General features: G+C 42.5%; 1 protein-coding gene across 1 annotated transcript; it reads left to right on the top strand.

The window, feature by feature from the left end:
- The first annotated feature begins 1,715 nt into the window (after positions 1–1,715).
- Positions 1,716–7,667, top strand: cmtr2 (cap methyltransferase 2). Its single transcript, XM_080730616.1, has 2 exons — positions 1,716–2,953; positions 6,447–7,667. The coding sequence occupies exons 1-2, from the start codon at positions 1,763–1,765 to the stop codon at positions 7,497–7,499; spliced, it is 2,244 nt and encodes a 747-aa protein (XP_080586742.1). The 5' UTR covers positions 1,716–1,762; the 3' UTR covers positions 7,500–7,667.
- The last annotated feature ends 10,333 nt before the right edge of the window (positions 7,668–18,000 follow it).

Raw genomic sequence — 18,000 nt, 5'->3', positions numbered from 1 at the left:
TTACATTCCCCCATTTCCCCCTGTCCCCAGCACATCCTGGAGTACTAGCCCTGAATACATGACTATCATGTATGTATTCAGGGCTACTGGAGTACATACTTTTTTTGGTGTTATACCTGTCCAGTATATAAAAAGTAAAAACAAAACTAACATAAGCTTTCTTGCTATGAAATAAATAAACTATTTTCTACTTTGAACTGAACTGAACAGAGCTGCCTTGGTTCTCCGCCTCATCATTGCACTTTTTGATACCTTTATTTATATCGGAATGGAACTTGTTTTTTTGGGGAAAGTCCTGTTCTGGCGAAGCCCGAACTGGCGAAGTGGGGATTTGTCTCCTACCGTAGCGATCTGGCGAATCGATTGTCCACAACACTGCAAGCGGCGCGAAGGCCAGCGGACCTTGGTCAGGACCTTGGTCAGGACCAAGGTCCGCTGGCCTTCGCGCCGCTTGCAGTGTTGTGGACAATCGATTCGCCAGATCGCTACGGTAGGAGACAAATCCCCACTTCGCCAGTTCGGGCTTCGCCAGAACAGGACTTTCCCAAATAGAAGACTAGTAAGTAATATACATCATTTCCCCCTATTCTTAGTTTAAACCTGTGTCCAGATATGCATTGGCTATATAACATTGCAGAATATTGTTTTGCCATGGATTTGGTTATGCAGTTTTGAATAATTACAAGGGGCCTTGGTGTAAGAAACTGTAACTACCCTATATGTTGACCATATTTGTCAAGCTTACAGCGTGTCATGATGCATTGTGAACATGTAGCTATTTTTGGCAAATGTTCCCCCTAGAATAGATGCTTGGGTTAAGATGGTTAATACCACTCAACTAGCTTGGACATTTTTATTGGTAGTCTTTAGAGCTTGCCCCAAGGCACCTCACAACAATGAGCTTCAATGGAAATCCGCCACCACTCATGCATGTAGGGGAAATGCAGTGTGTGGGGCCAGGCATTGCAAGAGTCCCTGAGTGTTAGTGTAAATTTGCTCCTCCACCATAATATATCACATCCCACATAAGCAGGCCTGACAGTTGATGTTAACTGTAAAGCATAGTACAGTACAGGGGGTCACATCAACTGGTTTCACACTTGGACCCACAATCTTTAGTAGGGATGGGAGTCATGGGACGATACGCGATATAATTGTTTATCGTGATAAAAAAACACTAATCATATCGTGGAGATTTAATTTATTGTGAAATCGTCCTCTGTCATGCACTGGGATCAATTCACCTTTTATTTGCTGAGCTGCATATCCGGTACCATTTAAACCCTCTATAATTGGTAAAAGGTACTCATAATATACGTACTTGATACAGTCTTTTTTCACTCTCTACCAAATGTCTTTGCCAAAAAATAGCCGTTCTGACATTTTCATATCATCCCATCCCTAATCTTTAGTGGCCATGCAGTCAGGACCAAATATACTACAGCAGTGGTTCCCAAACCTTTTAGCTCAAGTAAATTAGACGTTTGCCCGGGACCCAAAAAAGTGAAAATAGCAGATCTCAGATTCTTTATTCTTTTACTCATGATTTTTTTTTTTTTTTTTTTTGCATTTCTGGGGTATGTTTTTTTTTTTTGACACTTACTCGTGACTATTACAGAACACAACTATAATAAAGTTGTTCTGTCTGTTTTACACTCATGTTTTACTACAAATTCTGTTTCTAGGTACTCCAGTGGGGAAGATGAGTAGAAGCCATGGAACAAGAAGGAGAGGAGGCAGGTGGCAGCAGTCTAGTGATAGAATGGCCTGTGACCCTGAAATTGTGTCTGAGGTTGAAGAACTTTTTAATAAGGTTAAAACCTATGCCAAACCGGCGACTGGGGAATGGTCCGTCCCCGATCCAAATGATTCTCTCAGATGTCTGCCACAGGAAAACTCTTGCCTGCAGGCCCTAAAAGAATCACTTAATGCCGTGAAGAACCAGCTTAGTGACAAGAATCTCGAGATCTGGCATCAGCATACCAACTCCACCAATCGTGCAGGAAAGGTCATTGCTGCTGTACGTTCTGCTGCCAATGCTGAAATTTGCACTCAGGCCTGGTGTAAGTTCTATGAGATCCTGGGCACCTTTGATCTCCTTCCAGAGGAGGCGCTACGGAACGGAGAGCTGAACACCGTGCACCTGTGTGAAGCTCCAGGGGCCTTCATCACCGCTCTGAACCACCACGTCAAAACTAGTGAGCGCACACGTTACTGTGACTGGAGTTGGGCCGCCAATACTCTTAACCCTTACCACGAGGGCAATGCCGGCAACACGACCATTGCAGATGACCGGCTCATCGCCAACACGCTACCGTGGTGGTTCTTTGGCTCAGACAACACTGGCAACATCATGAACCAAAAGCATTTGCTTGAGCTACAGACATTTGTCAGTAATATGCACAGCGTTGATGTTGTGACGGCAGATGGGAGTTTTGACTGTCAGGAGAATCCTGATGAGCAGGAGGCTCTAGTGGCCTCTCTGCAATACTGCGAGGCTACAGCAGCACTACTGCTGCTAAGCCCTGGTGGCTCCTTTGTACTCAAGATGTTCACCCTGTATGAGCACTCCTCCATTTGCTTAATCTACCTGTTGAACTGCTGTTTCCGCACTGTCAACATCTTCAAGCCTGCCACAAGCAAGGCTGGGAACTCTGAAGTCTATGTTGTGTGCTTGCACTATGACGGCAAAGAAGCTGTGAGGCCATTGCTCTCCAAGCTGATCCGGAACTACGGACCGTGTCTGGCTAACCGCGAAGCACTCTTCCCAAATGCCCTCCTCCCGCCATCGTTTCTCGAGCAACATGAGCAAGTGTGCTCCTATTTCCACAGGCTGCAAGTCGAGACAATTAACGAGAACCTGCGGCTGTTTGAAGATATGAGTGTGCAGCAGAGGCAGCGGCTTGACGTCATCAGGGATTATGCTGCACAGGAATATCTGCAGCGCCTTCAGGTAAGGATGCAAGCGAGGGTTTCCGGCGGGGGGGGCAAAAACGTCCAGTGCCGAGGCGAGACCAAAGGGCTAGTCGGCACCATAACATGTATGCTGCTGGTTGTGTTTTCACACGTCCAGTGCACCCTCCCAGGACAGTATGCTGCATACACCGGAGCTTTGACGTCGATATCAAAATCTAGATTTTTTTCCCCACACCACTAAAATGGAACGATCTAGAGCATCGCAGTAAGGTGCCGGAAGTAAACTGCCCATTCATCTACACCAGGGGTCTTCAACAGGGCGTCCGGGACCCCTAGGGGGTCCTCAGAGTTACTACAGGGGGTCCCTCAAATCTTTGTGTGATAGGAACGTGTTTTTCCCCCCTTTCTTATATTAACCACCTGAACCCTAGCGTCCATATTCTGAGAACTTTAGCCAAAAATAGCAGATCTACAAGCTCACAACGATCTACAAGCTGCGAGGCGTTGTGAGCTTGTAGATCGGCTATTTTTGGCAAAGAGTTGTGTTGAGGGGAAAAAGAGCAGACTAAGTACAGAGTGAAAGGTCAAGTTCATTTATTAGGTATTGACAGTTCAAGTGTTTAAATATCTGAAAACACACATTAACATGAATCCAAAATACACTGATGATCGTGCTGTCAAACAATGAAACTATGAATCTCTGAAAAGGTTGTGGGGGTCCCTGCTTTATCTCTCTCTCAAATAAGGGGTCCTTGGCCTGAAAACGTTGAAGACCCCTGATCGACACCATAGGGGATTTCATTATCCGGCATAAAATCGTAACAATTCAATGTACACATGGGCATGGATGGCACCAGGATGCTGGTTGTAAAATGGTTCTATATGCTCCTGTAGAAACCCCAAGTATGTATGCAATCACTCTAGTTTTAGTAAAAACACCCCGCGCACCCTGCATAGGCTTCAGCCTTTCCTCCGTGGGGGAAATTAGGTTAGGTGAAACAAGGCCTGTTGACGCGAGGTTAGGCTTCAGGCTGCCAGTGGCATGTACCTCACGTTCTAAGTGTTTAATAGCTTGTTTTGTCCATGGCGGTGAACACATGTTCACGTGTTAATACGTCAAACTGCTTTTCCGGTGGTTTACCCAAGACTTCGTTCTCCCGGGAGTAACCAGAAATAACATCATCCCAAAATCCTCCTGATTCAATTTTGAAATTCAGAAATATGTATGTATCTAAGATTTTTCTCTCAGATTGCGTCTATGAACCATTACTAAAGAACAGATGATCGCTGTTATAATTTTTCTTTTCCGGGTGGATGAAAAGACGATTGGCTGCCCCTCGCGACAGCTTATGTTTACATCTGGTCACTTGGTGCCAGCAGGGACATAGAAAAACATAACCTTTTGTATTTAGGAATATTATGGGTTTTACCCAGATGCCAAAGGTTATACATTAAAGGACCACTTCACCTCTGGGACAACCAGATCTTATTTTATTGTTGTTTGGGACACGATCAACACAATCCTTATTGTGTTGATCGAGTTATTTTTTGTGTTTAATCTGTGTTTTTAGATATTTTGGTATTTCAGCATGCAACAACTGGTCATATGATGCATCAGATGATGCAATATCATGCTACAAAGCATCATATGATGCAAAGCATCATATGATGCTTTGTAGCATGCTGAAATACTAAAATATCTAAAAACACAGATTGAACACAAAAGCTAACTCAGGATTGTGTTGATCGTGTCCCAAACAACAATAAAATAAGATCTGGTTGTCCCAGAGGTGAAGTGGTCCTTTAAGACAATGGATTTAATATCAGTGCACCCTGATGCCAAAGGTGAAACGTAAATGTCTCCTCTGTTCTTTTTAAAAGTCTGTGTCTGTGTTGGTGCAACAATGTCACAGCACTATGTTCCATTAAAAACCTCTCATATTCACTATCCAAATCAAACACACAATGTTAACTACTCTATGGAACACAAGCATTAAACCAAGGGTCATGAAAACCTTTCAACGCAAAAGACTATTAAAAAAACCCGCTCAAAACTAGAAAGATATCCACTAATTGCAGCTGTAGAATTGTTTAACCAGACAGTTATAGTAGCAATCATGTATTTCCACTTTCTCATCCTTGTTATAGGTCAAATGCAGTTTATTTAATAGATTCTCATGATGTCTCATAGTGGATACTGAGATCCCAGGATGAAAAAAGGCTTCTTGGTTGTCAGATTTAATGTATTCTTTGTTAATGTACACGTCTTCAACACACACATATTTGGGCCGGGGGTATAAAAAGTTTCAAATCGCATTGATTGAGTGGGGATATAAGCATATTTCAGAGATGCAGACACAAGTTTTAGTATCCGGACTTGACAGCAGAAGTTGTGAGAACGGGGGACATGTGTTCCTGCGTGATCAAGCTTGCAAATGCACGAAACTACGAGCTGCAGTTTAATTTTTGTTTTAACGGCTTGTAACCGCTTTGTAAAAGCCTCGCCAGAATTACTAATCACTAATATCTAACTACTGGCCCAAATTGATTCACATTTTGCGCACACTTTATTGCACTGTACAGGTTAATTGGGCTACTTTTGATGAAACGGTGATACTCCGGCCCGTGTGCCAGTTCCGGCCCGTGGCACAATTTTGACTGGCCCACCAATCAATCAATCATTCAAAAATGTAAATTATACTTTCTTAGACAGAATGCCTTATAACATTACTATTACATGAATAATTAGCCAGGAAGGAGAAGTTAACTCTGTGCACTCAGCAAGCGCTGAAATGTTTATGCAGAGAACCGGCACTTTAACCCAAAATGGACGGATGCTTTCGCTTTCATTTTACCATCTCATGCAAAATTTCTACTGGCCCGTGGACCCTTGCGATTTTTGTAATGTGGCCCAGGCCACAGCTCCCACTATTTGTGTATCCCTGCGTTACATTTTCGATAATAATAAAAGCATGTATTCGTCTCACCGCCCAAGCCTAGCACACGTTTTAGTTCGTTTTGAATACTTTTCCAATTCTTGTGCCATCCAGGTCTGACATAATAATATTCAAGTACCACTTTCCTGGTGGAAATGTGTGTGTGTGTGTGTGTGTGTGTGTGTGTGTGTGTGTGTGTGTGTGTGTGTGTGTGTGTGTGTGTGTGTGTGTGTGTGTGTGTGTGTGTGTGTGTGTGTGTGTGTGTGTGTGTGTGTGTGTGTGTGTGTATAAACTGTATTGTGTGTGTGTGTGCGACATACACACATCTTTTTTTTTTTTTACATTTTTTCACTTTCAAAGTGATAAACCATGAAAGCGAGAGACAGAGGGGGGAGAGACGTGATTTGACTTACTGTGTCAGAATGTATAACTGTTATTATCGCATGCCTTTTGATTTGCCCTCTAACTAAGCACACCTTCCTAATTCATATTCTATATCATTTGAGCGAGACAATGGATGCACTAATGACCTGCATGATCAGATATTATAACTCCGTGAATTCAGGTGATTGATCAGGTCTCCTCCATTTTTAGGTGAGTTGCCTTCCACGAGCCCGTTGGCTGTCTCGTAACACTGTAAATCCAGCCTGCTGCAGTGTAACAGGAGGGCGACCACTGGACCAGAGGAAGCAACTTGGCACCTTCAATGAGCGGAGGGAATTGCTTACCCTGAGCTGGAGGGAACGCATTGAGAGGGGTTGCCTTGCTTCCTGGATACAGGGACACTGCACTGAGGACATTTGGAAAGGCTGTGTGCTGGAAGGACCACTGGCAAATTGCCACGTGCACTCCTGGTACATTATCATGGGGGATGGCCTAACCACGGTCAGGAACTCTCCGTTCTGCGAAGGAGGTCTATTGAGCCACCTAAACGAAGCTCTGTTGCAGACAGCTCAAAGGTCTGAAGTCGCATCGACTCCTATGCTTCCCTGTGACTCTTGCCAAGTAGTTTGTGCCACTTCTATCCTGGCAGAGGTGGCAGGGCTCTGTGATTCATCCAGCCCTGATGATGACAATGCAACGACACAGTGTCTGATCTTTGGAAGTGAGTCTGTGTGGGGGGCATGTGGGGGTCAAATAGGAGATTTGGTTATAAAGGTTTCTGCAGAGCCCTCCTTTCCCGTGACTAGCCGAATCACACTGCATGATGGCGATCCACAGTATCAGCAAGAGCTGCTGGGTTGTGTTCTGTATTCCATGCGGAACCTTCACCCTGGGGATGCCCTCCTCTTGCCTGTGTTCTCCGCCCTCACCCGTGTCACGGCAGCAATTGTCCTCTGTCTGCATCTGTCTTTCCGCACAGTCACGTTCAGCTGTCCGCCCCCAGTCGGAGTGGTTGGGACAGTGCTAGTGTGTGCGGGCTTCTGTCCTGAGGTTGCCGCCCAACTGCTCCCCTGGCTCACTGACCTCCATGACTGCATGGGTCGATTGGCAAGAGAGGAAGACGCAGACAATAAATCGTCTGAGTGTCGGAGGCAGGTCCTACAGTTTGTTCCCATGGAGGAACTCCTGAGACTTACAGAGTTTCTGTGCACCATGAACTCGGCAATTGTCCGATATAAGCTGCATTTGCTGATGCAAACATAGAGCAGTTGGCCAAATTGTTCCTTGGGGGTACATTTTTTTGCCTTGTGTAGTACTGTGCCAATAAGACATTTAGATGAGATTTCTGACAGGTAAAATATTCATCTGTCAGCTTCCATCTGTTTCAAAGTTATGTTGAAAATGACTGCATAATTATGTATTCAGTAAATCTCATGGTGGTGTTTGATGGTGGTTATTTAAGATTAACGCTGTATTCCAAAGAGACTTTACTATGTTTGCAATGCTTCCTTCAGTATCTAACCTAGAATGTGTTTACCGTATGCAATCATGCATTGATCATGGTTCCTAATGGGTTCTTCTGGGAGTTGCAGTAATGATGTATGTGGAGCAATGAAACAACAGTCTGTGGGTGGATGAGAACAAATAAGCCAGCTTTCACTCTTTTCTTGAATGTTTAGCTTTATTTCATTCAATAGGACAGCAGACAAAGACAAGAAAAGTAGGAGAGAGCTTGTTTATCTTTTTGAAGACCTTGTTCACATAAATCATGTCCCTTTGTTAAGGCTACACGCCACAAAATGTACCTCAGAATGCTACTTACTGTATTAGTAACTTTTATTCATCTCAAGATGTAGGAAACTGGCGTTTCTCAATTCCAGCTACCTTATAGACATTGTGTAGGTATTAGGGTATCGTAGTCTTAACTGATATTCATGCCATATTTGATGACTTAATGGACAATCCAGATATGTTCAGGGCTCTGGGAGATGAAGCCCCAAGATAAATCTGGACCACACTAATGTTTCGAATCTTCATTGGAGTGAAATGTTAGTCCTGGCCGGGCATTTAATGAGTAATCAACAAGTATTAGTGTGTTGTGATGCAGACGTTTCATCACACGGCAGTCCCTACGCTAAGGACTTTGATGAGATCCGTGATCAGATTTCCCTGTGTGGATAAGCTAAAGTGTAGAGATCTCCTCGGTGATGGATAATCTTCTTACGTCCCTTTTGTCCACTATGGAGCATCTTTCCTTAGGAAATGAAAGTAGGGCCTGTGTGTAATTTGCTAACGTTTGTTATTTCATGCTAGATAGTCACTCGCTGTGGATGGGAACATGCGTGAGCACAAAAAAACCCGTTTTGAATTAAAAAAGAAAAACGCTTGTAAAGCAAATATGCTTTGATGTATTATATTTTTTATCTTTTTATATTTGTAATATACCTTTGTATACATTTGTAGTTTTCATTAAACTAATAAGTCAAACATTTGTCTTTGAACTGGCATAAAGCTTTTTGTTTCATTACCCCAAGTCAGACATCCAGAACAATGTGTTATCATATAGTGAAGGGGCTGGGTGAATGAGATATTCATATAGGTCACTGAGTCAGTGTTATGTTGGGAGAAAGACAGACATGACCTGTTAGCCATTATTCCCCTTTTTATGGCAATTACTTGTCTTTAATCTCAATCAGAATCTCATCCCATATGATTCCCATTTGTGCAATTCAGGCTTTGTTGGATGTTCTCTAATATTTGTATGGACCCCAGGAAGACTAGCTGATTGCTACGGCATCAGCTAATGGGGATCCTTTTCAAATAAATAATATAGCGGTTCTCAACCTTTTCAGGTCCTGACCTGCCCCAAGATAATCATATTTGAACTGGGGACCAGTGGCGTAGCCAGAAATGAAATTTTAGTAGGCGAAATGCCAGTCAAAATGCCAGTTCCCCCCACCCTGACTAAGCACTTGGAATGTAAGAATTATGTGAAAATTGCAGATTTTGGGAAATGATTGGAAAATGGAATGATGAACTTTTCTGGTAGGGAACAGAAATGTTACGCCTCCTTTTCGTATGTCCTTAAAGCCACAAAATCATAGCCTGGCGGAGCCAGACGTTATTATCTGTGTTCATTCCTTCCACAGTATAACGTCTGGACTTCCGTTGATTGGCAGCGAGTATACCGATTATTCTCTGATCGGGGCCAATCAGTGACTGCTTCCGCACTATGCTTCCGCACAACAAACGTAGTCTTCCTGACAACAAGTGGAAAGCTTCCCCTGATTGGTCCATGTGTAGACGGTGACGTAGATGCATGCTGCTGCTGCAGCATTTTCAAAACAACAATGGCTGCCCTCGCGATGCAACAAGTGTAACAGTTAACGCTCTAACCATAAAACAAGCAATAAGTGCAGTTATTTCAGAGTTGGAATCAATTACAACAATTAAAAAGGAACACGGGGGATGCGCTAGTGGAGTTTATCGGCCGAAAAGACGTGTTTGTTTGCCGTTCTTCCGACTGGCTGAGAGATGTTCTGCTACGCTGATTGGTTAGAGGAGTCTGTCTGTCAAGGCAAGTACACCTGCCCACTTTTCAAGCTGCCAATAGGCCAAAAGTCCAGACGTTATACTGTGGAAGGAATGAACACAGATAATAACGTCTGGCTCCGCCAGGCTAACAAAATCATCCATGACACATTTCGCTATTAGCTTCCCATCTTGAATTTCTCTTCCATTGTGGTGCTTTTGCCATCCCGGGCTTGACCAGTCATCATGAGGATTGATCAAGCTTCACGTAACAACATAATATACTGTATAATATAAATAGGTAAGAAGGAACAGTATCTTCTGGAACAGTATTTTCTAATTTGAAGTGAGCACGGTGTTCTGAAACATTTATACTGCTATATCAGTGGTTCTCAAACTTTTTCATGTCAGGGGCCCCCAAAATTATATGGATTTGGCCGCCGACCCCATCTCAAATTATACCAAAAATCATGGGGGGGGGGGGTGACAGGTTGAGAACCACTGATAATGCATCGTTATCATAACCACTGAAAGGCTGCAGATGAGGCCGACACTTTCGCTTCAATTAATCTGAATTCTGGCCATCTGTGAATGAGAAGATCAAGATGGAATTGGATTTACTGGGACCCAGTCAGTGGAGTTAAATAATATGTGAACATATTTCATCTTGGCAACCAATACTCTAATGAACACTAGAGATCAGATGCCTGGATGTCTAAACAGCAAGAAACAATTCTCACTGCTCTAGGTTCACTGATCACATTAAGGCAGCACAGCACTGTGTGTGGCTGTGTAATGGCATCAAGGAGAGTGATCTGAAGAGATTATGTGCTACAACACCATGTGTTCTTTACAGCGCCTCAAACAAAGCTCATCAAAACAACATTCACCAGACATTTTAAACACACATGACATTGCTAATTCCATTTGATCTAAATTTAGTTACCACAACGTCTTTCCATAATATTAGGTATTATTACCATTTGTATTTTTACAATGACGTATTTAGGTCATGAGTACATACTGTACACCTACATTTTATGCAGTTTATCCAGGCAAGGTTTTGCACGGTTGCATTATACGTTAGGCTACATGACCTTTTGGGGGGGTGGTCCTTGAAGGACACAATGAACATTGTGCAAAAATAAGACAATTACAGCCTATTGTATAGCTGGTTAAATGTCAGAAGAACATTATTGAAAATAAATGTGACATATTTGTACCCCTGAAATAACCAGGGAGTGCAATATGAAAAAAAGGAAAAGTTCTTCATTCATTTAGCTGCTAATGTAGATTATATTGGTTCATAATTGTTCTTCTTACCTTCACATGCTCTTGCTTGGAGGGAGGTTGTATTTGCTATAGCATCCCCCATCAAATTATCTACTGGTGCATAGTGCTACTTTGGTTCGAACACATTCTCTTGGAGATTAGAAATACTATCTAATTAACAAATAAATGACAGTCAGATTAAAACATAGAACTGATTCATTTATTACACGCACAGAGAAGCACATGATTGGAACATAATATACATACAAACCGTCATTAAACAATCACTGTTTCTCTTTTGCCATATTAGACTTTTGAAATTATTTGACAAATAAGCATTTTAACCACATCCCTATTCTGGGGACAAGAGCAGATTTTCTGTGAAGAGATTTGGTGTAGAGGGAAAAAAAGGAACAGATCAATGCAATGTAGAGAATGAGAGTGAGATTTAAAAGCAATCTGTGCACTTCTCCAGTGCACAGTATGAGGTCAAGGAATGGGTCAAGTGATTGGGCCATGCAGTGCAAGGGGAATGCAGTCCGTCTTCGCTGCAATTTATTCTTCTTTCAGTGCACTGTCCATTTCAAATCAGTTTACACACAATACAATAAAGAAGTAGGCGTTTCTGTTATCACCTAGTACTGTTGCTTTAGCAGGGTACACTTCATCATGGTATATGGCTTGTTAGAGGTCTCAATCACTGATACAGAACATTTTATGATTGAAACCCCACCCCAAAAATGTACATCCGATTAGTTTTGTGCCTATAATTATAGACAAAAACAATACAACATGGCTCATACACCGATAGCAATATCCACTTAATTCTTGCTTGATATGTTTTACAATACATTTGCGTAACTCCATAGAGCTGTCTCCTCACAAAACAAAGAGGATGGCATTAGTTTATAAACATGCTTAGATGTTCCATAAGAAAGTGGAGAAGATGAGAATATTTCCACTAACAAACCTCCAAACTATCAGTAAACTGTAAGGTAATGATCATTGTGATCTAAAGAATAGTGATTTCTGCCATGTGCAGTATACACTATCTTACCAGCAACCTTGATATGATATGTGACCCTCAAAGCTCAAATAAAAGTGGATATCATTTGCTTGCTGTTGTGACCATTCAAATGCTCTGTTGCACCTTGTTCTCAGCCAGCATACAGTGTGCTTTCAACCCTGAAAGTATGACACTGAATAATACAAACTGCAATTCTGCTCTAAGGTTACAAACTAAGCGAATATTTATGAACATACCCTATAATATATTTGGATGGTTTTCAAGGAGACAAGTATTCACTCTGTCACTGCATTAAGAAGCAATAACACCTAGCCAGGGGGCAGTCAATGCACTCAGCCTGATACAGCTACAATAAGTTGCTGGTGCTGCAATTTACAGGCACAGAAATGGGTAGATGAATTGCCGCTTTGGTTGAAAAAGAATGTCTGGCCTGTATATTTAAGAAGATGCTATTACCACCAGAATATTTGAATATAGTCCAGCACAGCCACATTCCTTCGACAAAGCTTTGAAGGAGCACGATATTATAAATGCTGAAGATACAGGCAGAGATTGTAGGCCGTTGTACCTAAATGGCAGCTCTTATGGTGTGTGTGTGTGTGTGTGTGTGTGTGTGTGTGTGTGTGTGTGTGTGCGTGCGTGCGTGCGTGCGTGCGTGCTTGCGTGCGTGCGTGCGTGCGTGCGTACGTGCGTGCGTGTGTGTGTGCGTGGAGGAGTACAACTCATTTCCAAGGCATCACATTTTGCAGCTCTACTGTCAGTAGCCCTAAAACATCAACATTTGACATGACGTGATGGTGTGTGAAGCGTTTGGCAAGGATTCAACTTCCTGTGACAGCTCTATTCCAGCACCCTGAAACTTGTCCATGAGATCCACAGTTGCGATAAATACACCACTGGGCCACACTGTCACACTAAACATCTGCTCTCTGTCAGACTAACAGAGGAATGTGAAACAAGATGTCCTATTCTCCTCCTGCAGCAGTTGTCTGTCAGCAAACCCATATCCCAACCACAGAGAAAATACAGTTAGACTGTGGATCCAAGCTCAGAGGAATGAGAACAGTGAGTAAATATTATATATATAGTAGATATTACCTCTGGATAAACCCGGTTCATACTTCAATGCACAACGGTCTCCCATGCCAAAAATAGCAGACCTACAGTACAAGCTCACTGCGTTGCAGATACAATGCATTGTAAGCTTGTAGGTCTGCTATTTTTGGCGCGTAATGCCATCGTGCCATGGCGCACACAGGCATTAGAAGATAGCAAGGAAATACTATTTTTCATCTTGCTATAAATAGGCTTGATCTACAGTAGCTAGCTATTCATCTAGCTTTAAGTCTGCCATCTCTGGAAACAGCAAGTTAGAGGAAAGACTAAACTCTTGGGCGGCTAATGCTCTCTTCAAAGCCAAAAGTTAAATGACGCTGGTGGCCATTATCATTAATAATTCTACATTTGCTACTAGGCAAAGCCTTTCAAGGTGGTGAACTCTGCAAATACAGTCAATCTTATCTTTGAGTTTGGTTGTGTAGAATTAATTAATGCTTAATTAAGAACACCTGGTAAAATGGTGAGAGAACTATGAGATAGACTATAGAGAAAACATTAAAACCTCACCATGGAGAATTGGAGGCCACAAATCTTTCTTCATGGCAGGTACATTACATCAATAAACACCAGCAACAAATTAACCTCTAACACTTAGCCTGAATTGGAATGTCAATCTTAGTCACTTCTTGGAAATATTGCAGTTTGGTTCCTGTTCTAATGGTTAGTTTTATGGATTCTGAACATAAATCATGCTGAATAGTGTCATATTTATCGCTGACTCAATATGGTCTCAGACTGTCTTCTTGAAATGCTAATCACTGTTGAATATCTCTTGTACACATTATGTCATTGAAGACTCCTTCAAACAGCCCACCCTATGAGATACAGGTTCAGTATCTTGCTTCAACACACTTAGACAGGCCACATTACTGTTGATGGACGCATTGGCTGCTGCAAGAATCAATTGAGGGACTTTTTTGTTACACAATGGTCCCTATAACCACTACATACGCTGTAAACTGTTGTCTGTGGAAGGAGAAAGAGGATAACATGAAATATAGGTCATGAGCTGGGCTTGAACCCACAAGATTGTATAGAGTACGTGGGCTGCAGCTTAATCTGTTTATCCCAGTTCCCTAATTCCAGAAGACCATTGTTTTTCTGAAGAGTGACCAAGGTAAACCATAAATCATTGTGGCAGTGGTTAACCAGTTTGTCACCAGTTCTTTTTACTTAAAGCCTCGTATATCCCTAGCATCCTTATTCTGGAGGCCAATATTCTGAGAAAATATCCGATCCACAGTAAGACAACACGAATTAGCCTTTATTGTCTCAGAGGAGAAATGTATCTTGGGCAAAAAGAAGAAACATGTTGCATTGTTGCTCATTGTGAGCATTTGTGTAGGCTAGATAGAAATAAAATCGCACCTAGTGTGAAGTGAGCGGTGCTAATTATACGTCCTGCATAATGGGACCCTGTACGTACAACAAACTTTGAGCCGTTTGTGCCAAGATGTTGGCCATATAGGCCAGATGTAGGCCACGCCCAGGGACGTGCTAGCCATTGGGAAAAGCGGGACACCAGCCGGTCCATTCCCGGCCGGTCCAGGCCGGCCATTAAAGAAAATGTCCGGCCCACAAAGCAAATATAACTCATGTAATTGGCCCACTGGCTTGTCTCTCATGATCTGAAATGGCCAATATTTGAGTAGCAGCAGTGCTATAGAGAGAAATATCTCTCTATATTGCTGAGTAGCAGCCCACAGAGCCATCACATTGGCCCCACTGGCTTGTATATCATCTGAATACCGGCCCACTCCCTAGCTTTCCCCCCCCCCCCCCCCCCCCTTTCTCCCCCTGGGGGACGGAGCAGAGGTGATGATTGGCAGACAAAATCATAGACATAGAAATGTAGACGCCTCCCTCGGCTCTGGGACAGATGCATCACGACTCTGCGACCAGTCGTTTCCCGCTTCCACGCGCCTCACAGAAACTGAAGTTGGTAGACCAATCAGAGGCAGGTGGGGGCGGGTCTTTTCGTACGCAGCCTGTAAGAACAGCTGAGCCGTGCAACATCGGAACTGGATGGAGACGTGCCAATAAAGCTCTGTGGTCTCCGGCACTCCAGGACTTCCAGCCTCCAGTTGTTGCACGACGCGTCGCTCCAATGAACTGCAGCGGTGGATGAGGCTTTTTATATCTATGGGCAAAATCCCTCAACAGTGACAGCCGCAGGCAGATCGTTTTTCTTTATTTTTGAGCGGTGGTAAACCGCTCCATAGAGTGGCTATGCGTGTGTCTGTAGCCACTTTTCCTCAGCGTTTTGCTATAGCAATGTGTTTTTCTCAGCGTTTTTGCCATAGCAATATGTGTGTGTGTGTGTGCGTAGCCATATTACATCACATTACATCACCAGTTACATCCTAGACCTATCTGTAGCCACTTTTCTTCAGCGTTTTGCCATAGCAATGTGTTTTCCTCAGCGTTTTGCCATAGCAATATGTGTGTGTGTGTGTGTGTGTGTGTGTGTAGCCATATTACATTACATTACATCACCAGTTACATCCTAGACCTATCTGTAGCCACTTTTCCTCAGCGTTTTGCCATAGCAATGTGTTTTCCTCAGCGTTTTGCCATAGCAATATATGTGTGTGTGTAGCATTACATCACCAATTTCATCCTAGACCTATATCCTAGTCTTTTTCCTCAGCGTTTTGCCATAGCAATGTGTGTGTGTGTAGCCTGTATTACATCACCAATTACCAATTGATGAAGACGTTATGCAAGCACGGCAACCGCTCACTTCACATTGGGTGTGATTTTTCTTTTCATTGCAACTCAAAAGGCCTTAGACCAGAACACAAAAAGAAAAACACCTGCCATGGCTCACACTCACAGGAGTGGATTTTTCAGTTAAAACCTTTTAATACACATTTGAAGGACCATGATAAAGACTTTTATGTTTTGTAAAAAATATCACCTCATTAATTAACCTAATTAATGCTGTTGAGTAAATTCCAAGGTTTATTTGCTTTTAAGTTTATTTACTGTAACTGTCATTGTTTCTGGTTTCTACCGCAATGCCTTCGCCAAGGGTTTAAATTAATAAAATAATGATGATGATGGTGATGATGATGATGATGATGCATGTCGTTTTATTCAGAATAAACTTGACGATGCACAGGATGTGAATAAAATTCATGACTCTTGGCTCTCTTGGTATAATTTCCTCTAAAGCTTTTACAACTTGCTTTTGCAACAGGCAAATGATCAATGTGGTGGGGATGAGAGGTTCCAGTAAGCAAGTTATCCCAGAGTATTTCTTTTACTGGATGCTGTCTGGTGGGCTAATTTTGTGGACTTAAAATACAGGCATCACATGCAACACATCATCATCATTATCATCATTAGGGCTGTCACAATTATTACATAATCGTCATAATCGTTTCCATGTTGAAAAATGTTCATACATTTAAAAAAAAGGTCAAACATAGTGGAAATAGCAGATCTACAAGCTCACAGCTGTGAGCTTGTAGATCGGCTATTTCCACTATCAATGTACTTTTTTAAGTGTAAAGTTGTCAAATATGTCAGTAATTTCTTTGTATATTTAGGTTATGTGTCATATCTGACATGTGCAACTTCAAAGCCTAAAAGCCAAACAGAAATGTAATTGTGAATGGCAAAAACGCAATTAAATCGTTAATCGCAATTATTTGAGTGAAAAATAATCGCCATGTAAAATGTCATAATCGTGACAGCCCTAATCATCATCATCATCATCTTCATCATCATCCTCATCATAGAAGATTGTTTGTGAAATCATTATGCACTTAATACCGTTACTGGGCTAATGAAGTGCTTGGAGAAGGTTCAAAGGGAACATTAACATAATATACCCTTTAATTCACTTTAAAAGTAATAAGAGGACAGAGCCATAACGTGAAATAAATTACCACCAATGGTGCGGCGCTCAAAGCAAGGGGACATTCTCGTAGTGTCATAGTCCTCATACATGTGGATTGAGTGACTATTACAGTCACTCAATTCACACCGTTTTTGTATGAGGAGTATGACCAGAGATCACCCTTAGAGTACTTTGTCCCAATACTTATGCTGACTGGTCGAGAGGTGTGATTGACCACCACTGCAGTCTGCCCTTTAACGTGAGCAAATAAATTATCAGAATCAATGGCTGATAGTTTTCCTCCAACCATTGCCAGTGCTCCCCCCCCCCCCTCTCCCTCTCTCTCTCTTTCCCCCTCTCTCTGCTTGAAAGCACAGCAATAGACCTCTGTCCACACAGCAAATTGAGTTGATTCAATATAATGAATTACTTAGGACCATTCCAGCCCTACCCCTCCCACTCTCATCTCACTGAAGCCTAATTACACTGATGACAGGGCTGCAGGGTGTGTGCTGTACTCTACTATAGTGTATGTGTGTCTGGGGGAGGGGCTGTGTGGCTGCATGCACACAAAGCTTTGTCACCCTGCTGTGATTTAGGGATGCAACAATCAATTATTTTCTTAGATATTATTCTATCGATTAGTTTGTTTGATTTATCAAATAATCGAGAAGCCCGTTTTTTATATACTACAGGTTCGGGCCCACACATCTAGACTTTGAGCCGCTATGCTGCCCACACACCAGGTCGCACCTCTGATTCGACTGATATGCCCATATATGGAGATCTCTGTATTTGTCAGTTCGTGTCCCTTTTATGCCCATTTGGAGATCTCTGTATGTGTCAGTCCTTGTCCCCCCCTGATGAGATCCCTCATCAGTACATGACCATATATGGAAATGCTGATATGCCCATATATGGAGATCTCTGTATTTGTCAGACCGTGTCCCTTTTATAGCTACACCCTC

Source organism: Nannobrachium achirus, assembly GCF_963921795.1.
Source record: "Nannobrachium achirus genome assembly, chromosome: 7".
NCBI classification, from domain to species: domain Eukaryota; kingdom Metazoa; phylum Chordata; class Actinopteri; order Myctophiformes; family Myctophidae; genus Nannobrachium; species Nannobrachium achirus.
Note: the sequence above shows the minus strand (reverse complement) of the source record. Positions and strands in the feature narration are given on the sequence as shown.

Bases quoted from the DNA above. Each gene is read 5' to 3' on its own strand.
- cmtr2 (XM_080730616.1), top strand. From the start codon at position 1,763: ATGGCCTGTGACCCTGAAATTGTGTCTGAGGTTGAAGAACTTTTTAAT. The intron at 2,954-6,446 runs GTAAGGATGCAA...CTCCATTTTTAG, and splicing joins AATATCTGCAGCGCCTTCAG to GTGAGTTGCCTTCCACGAGC.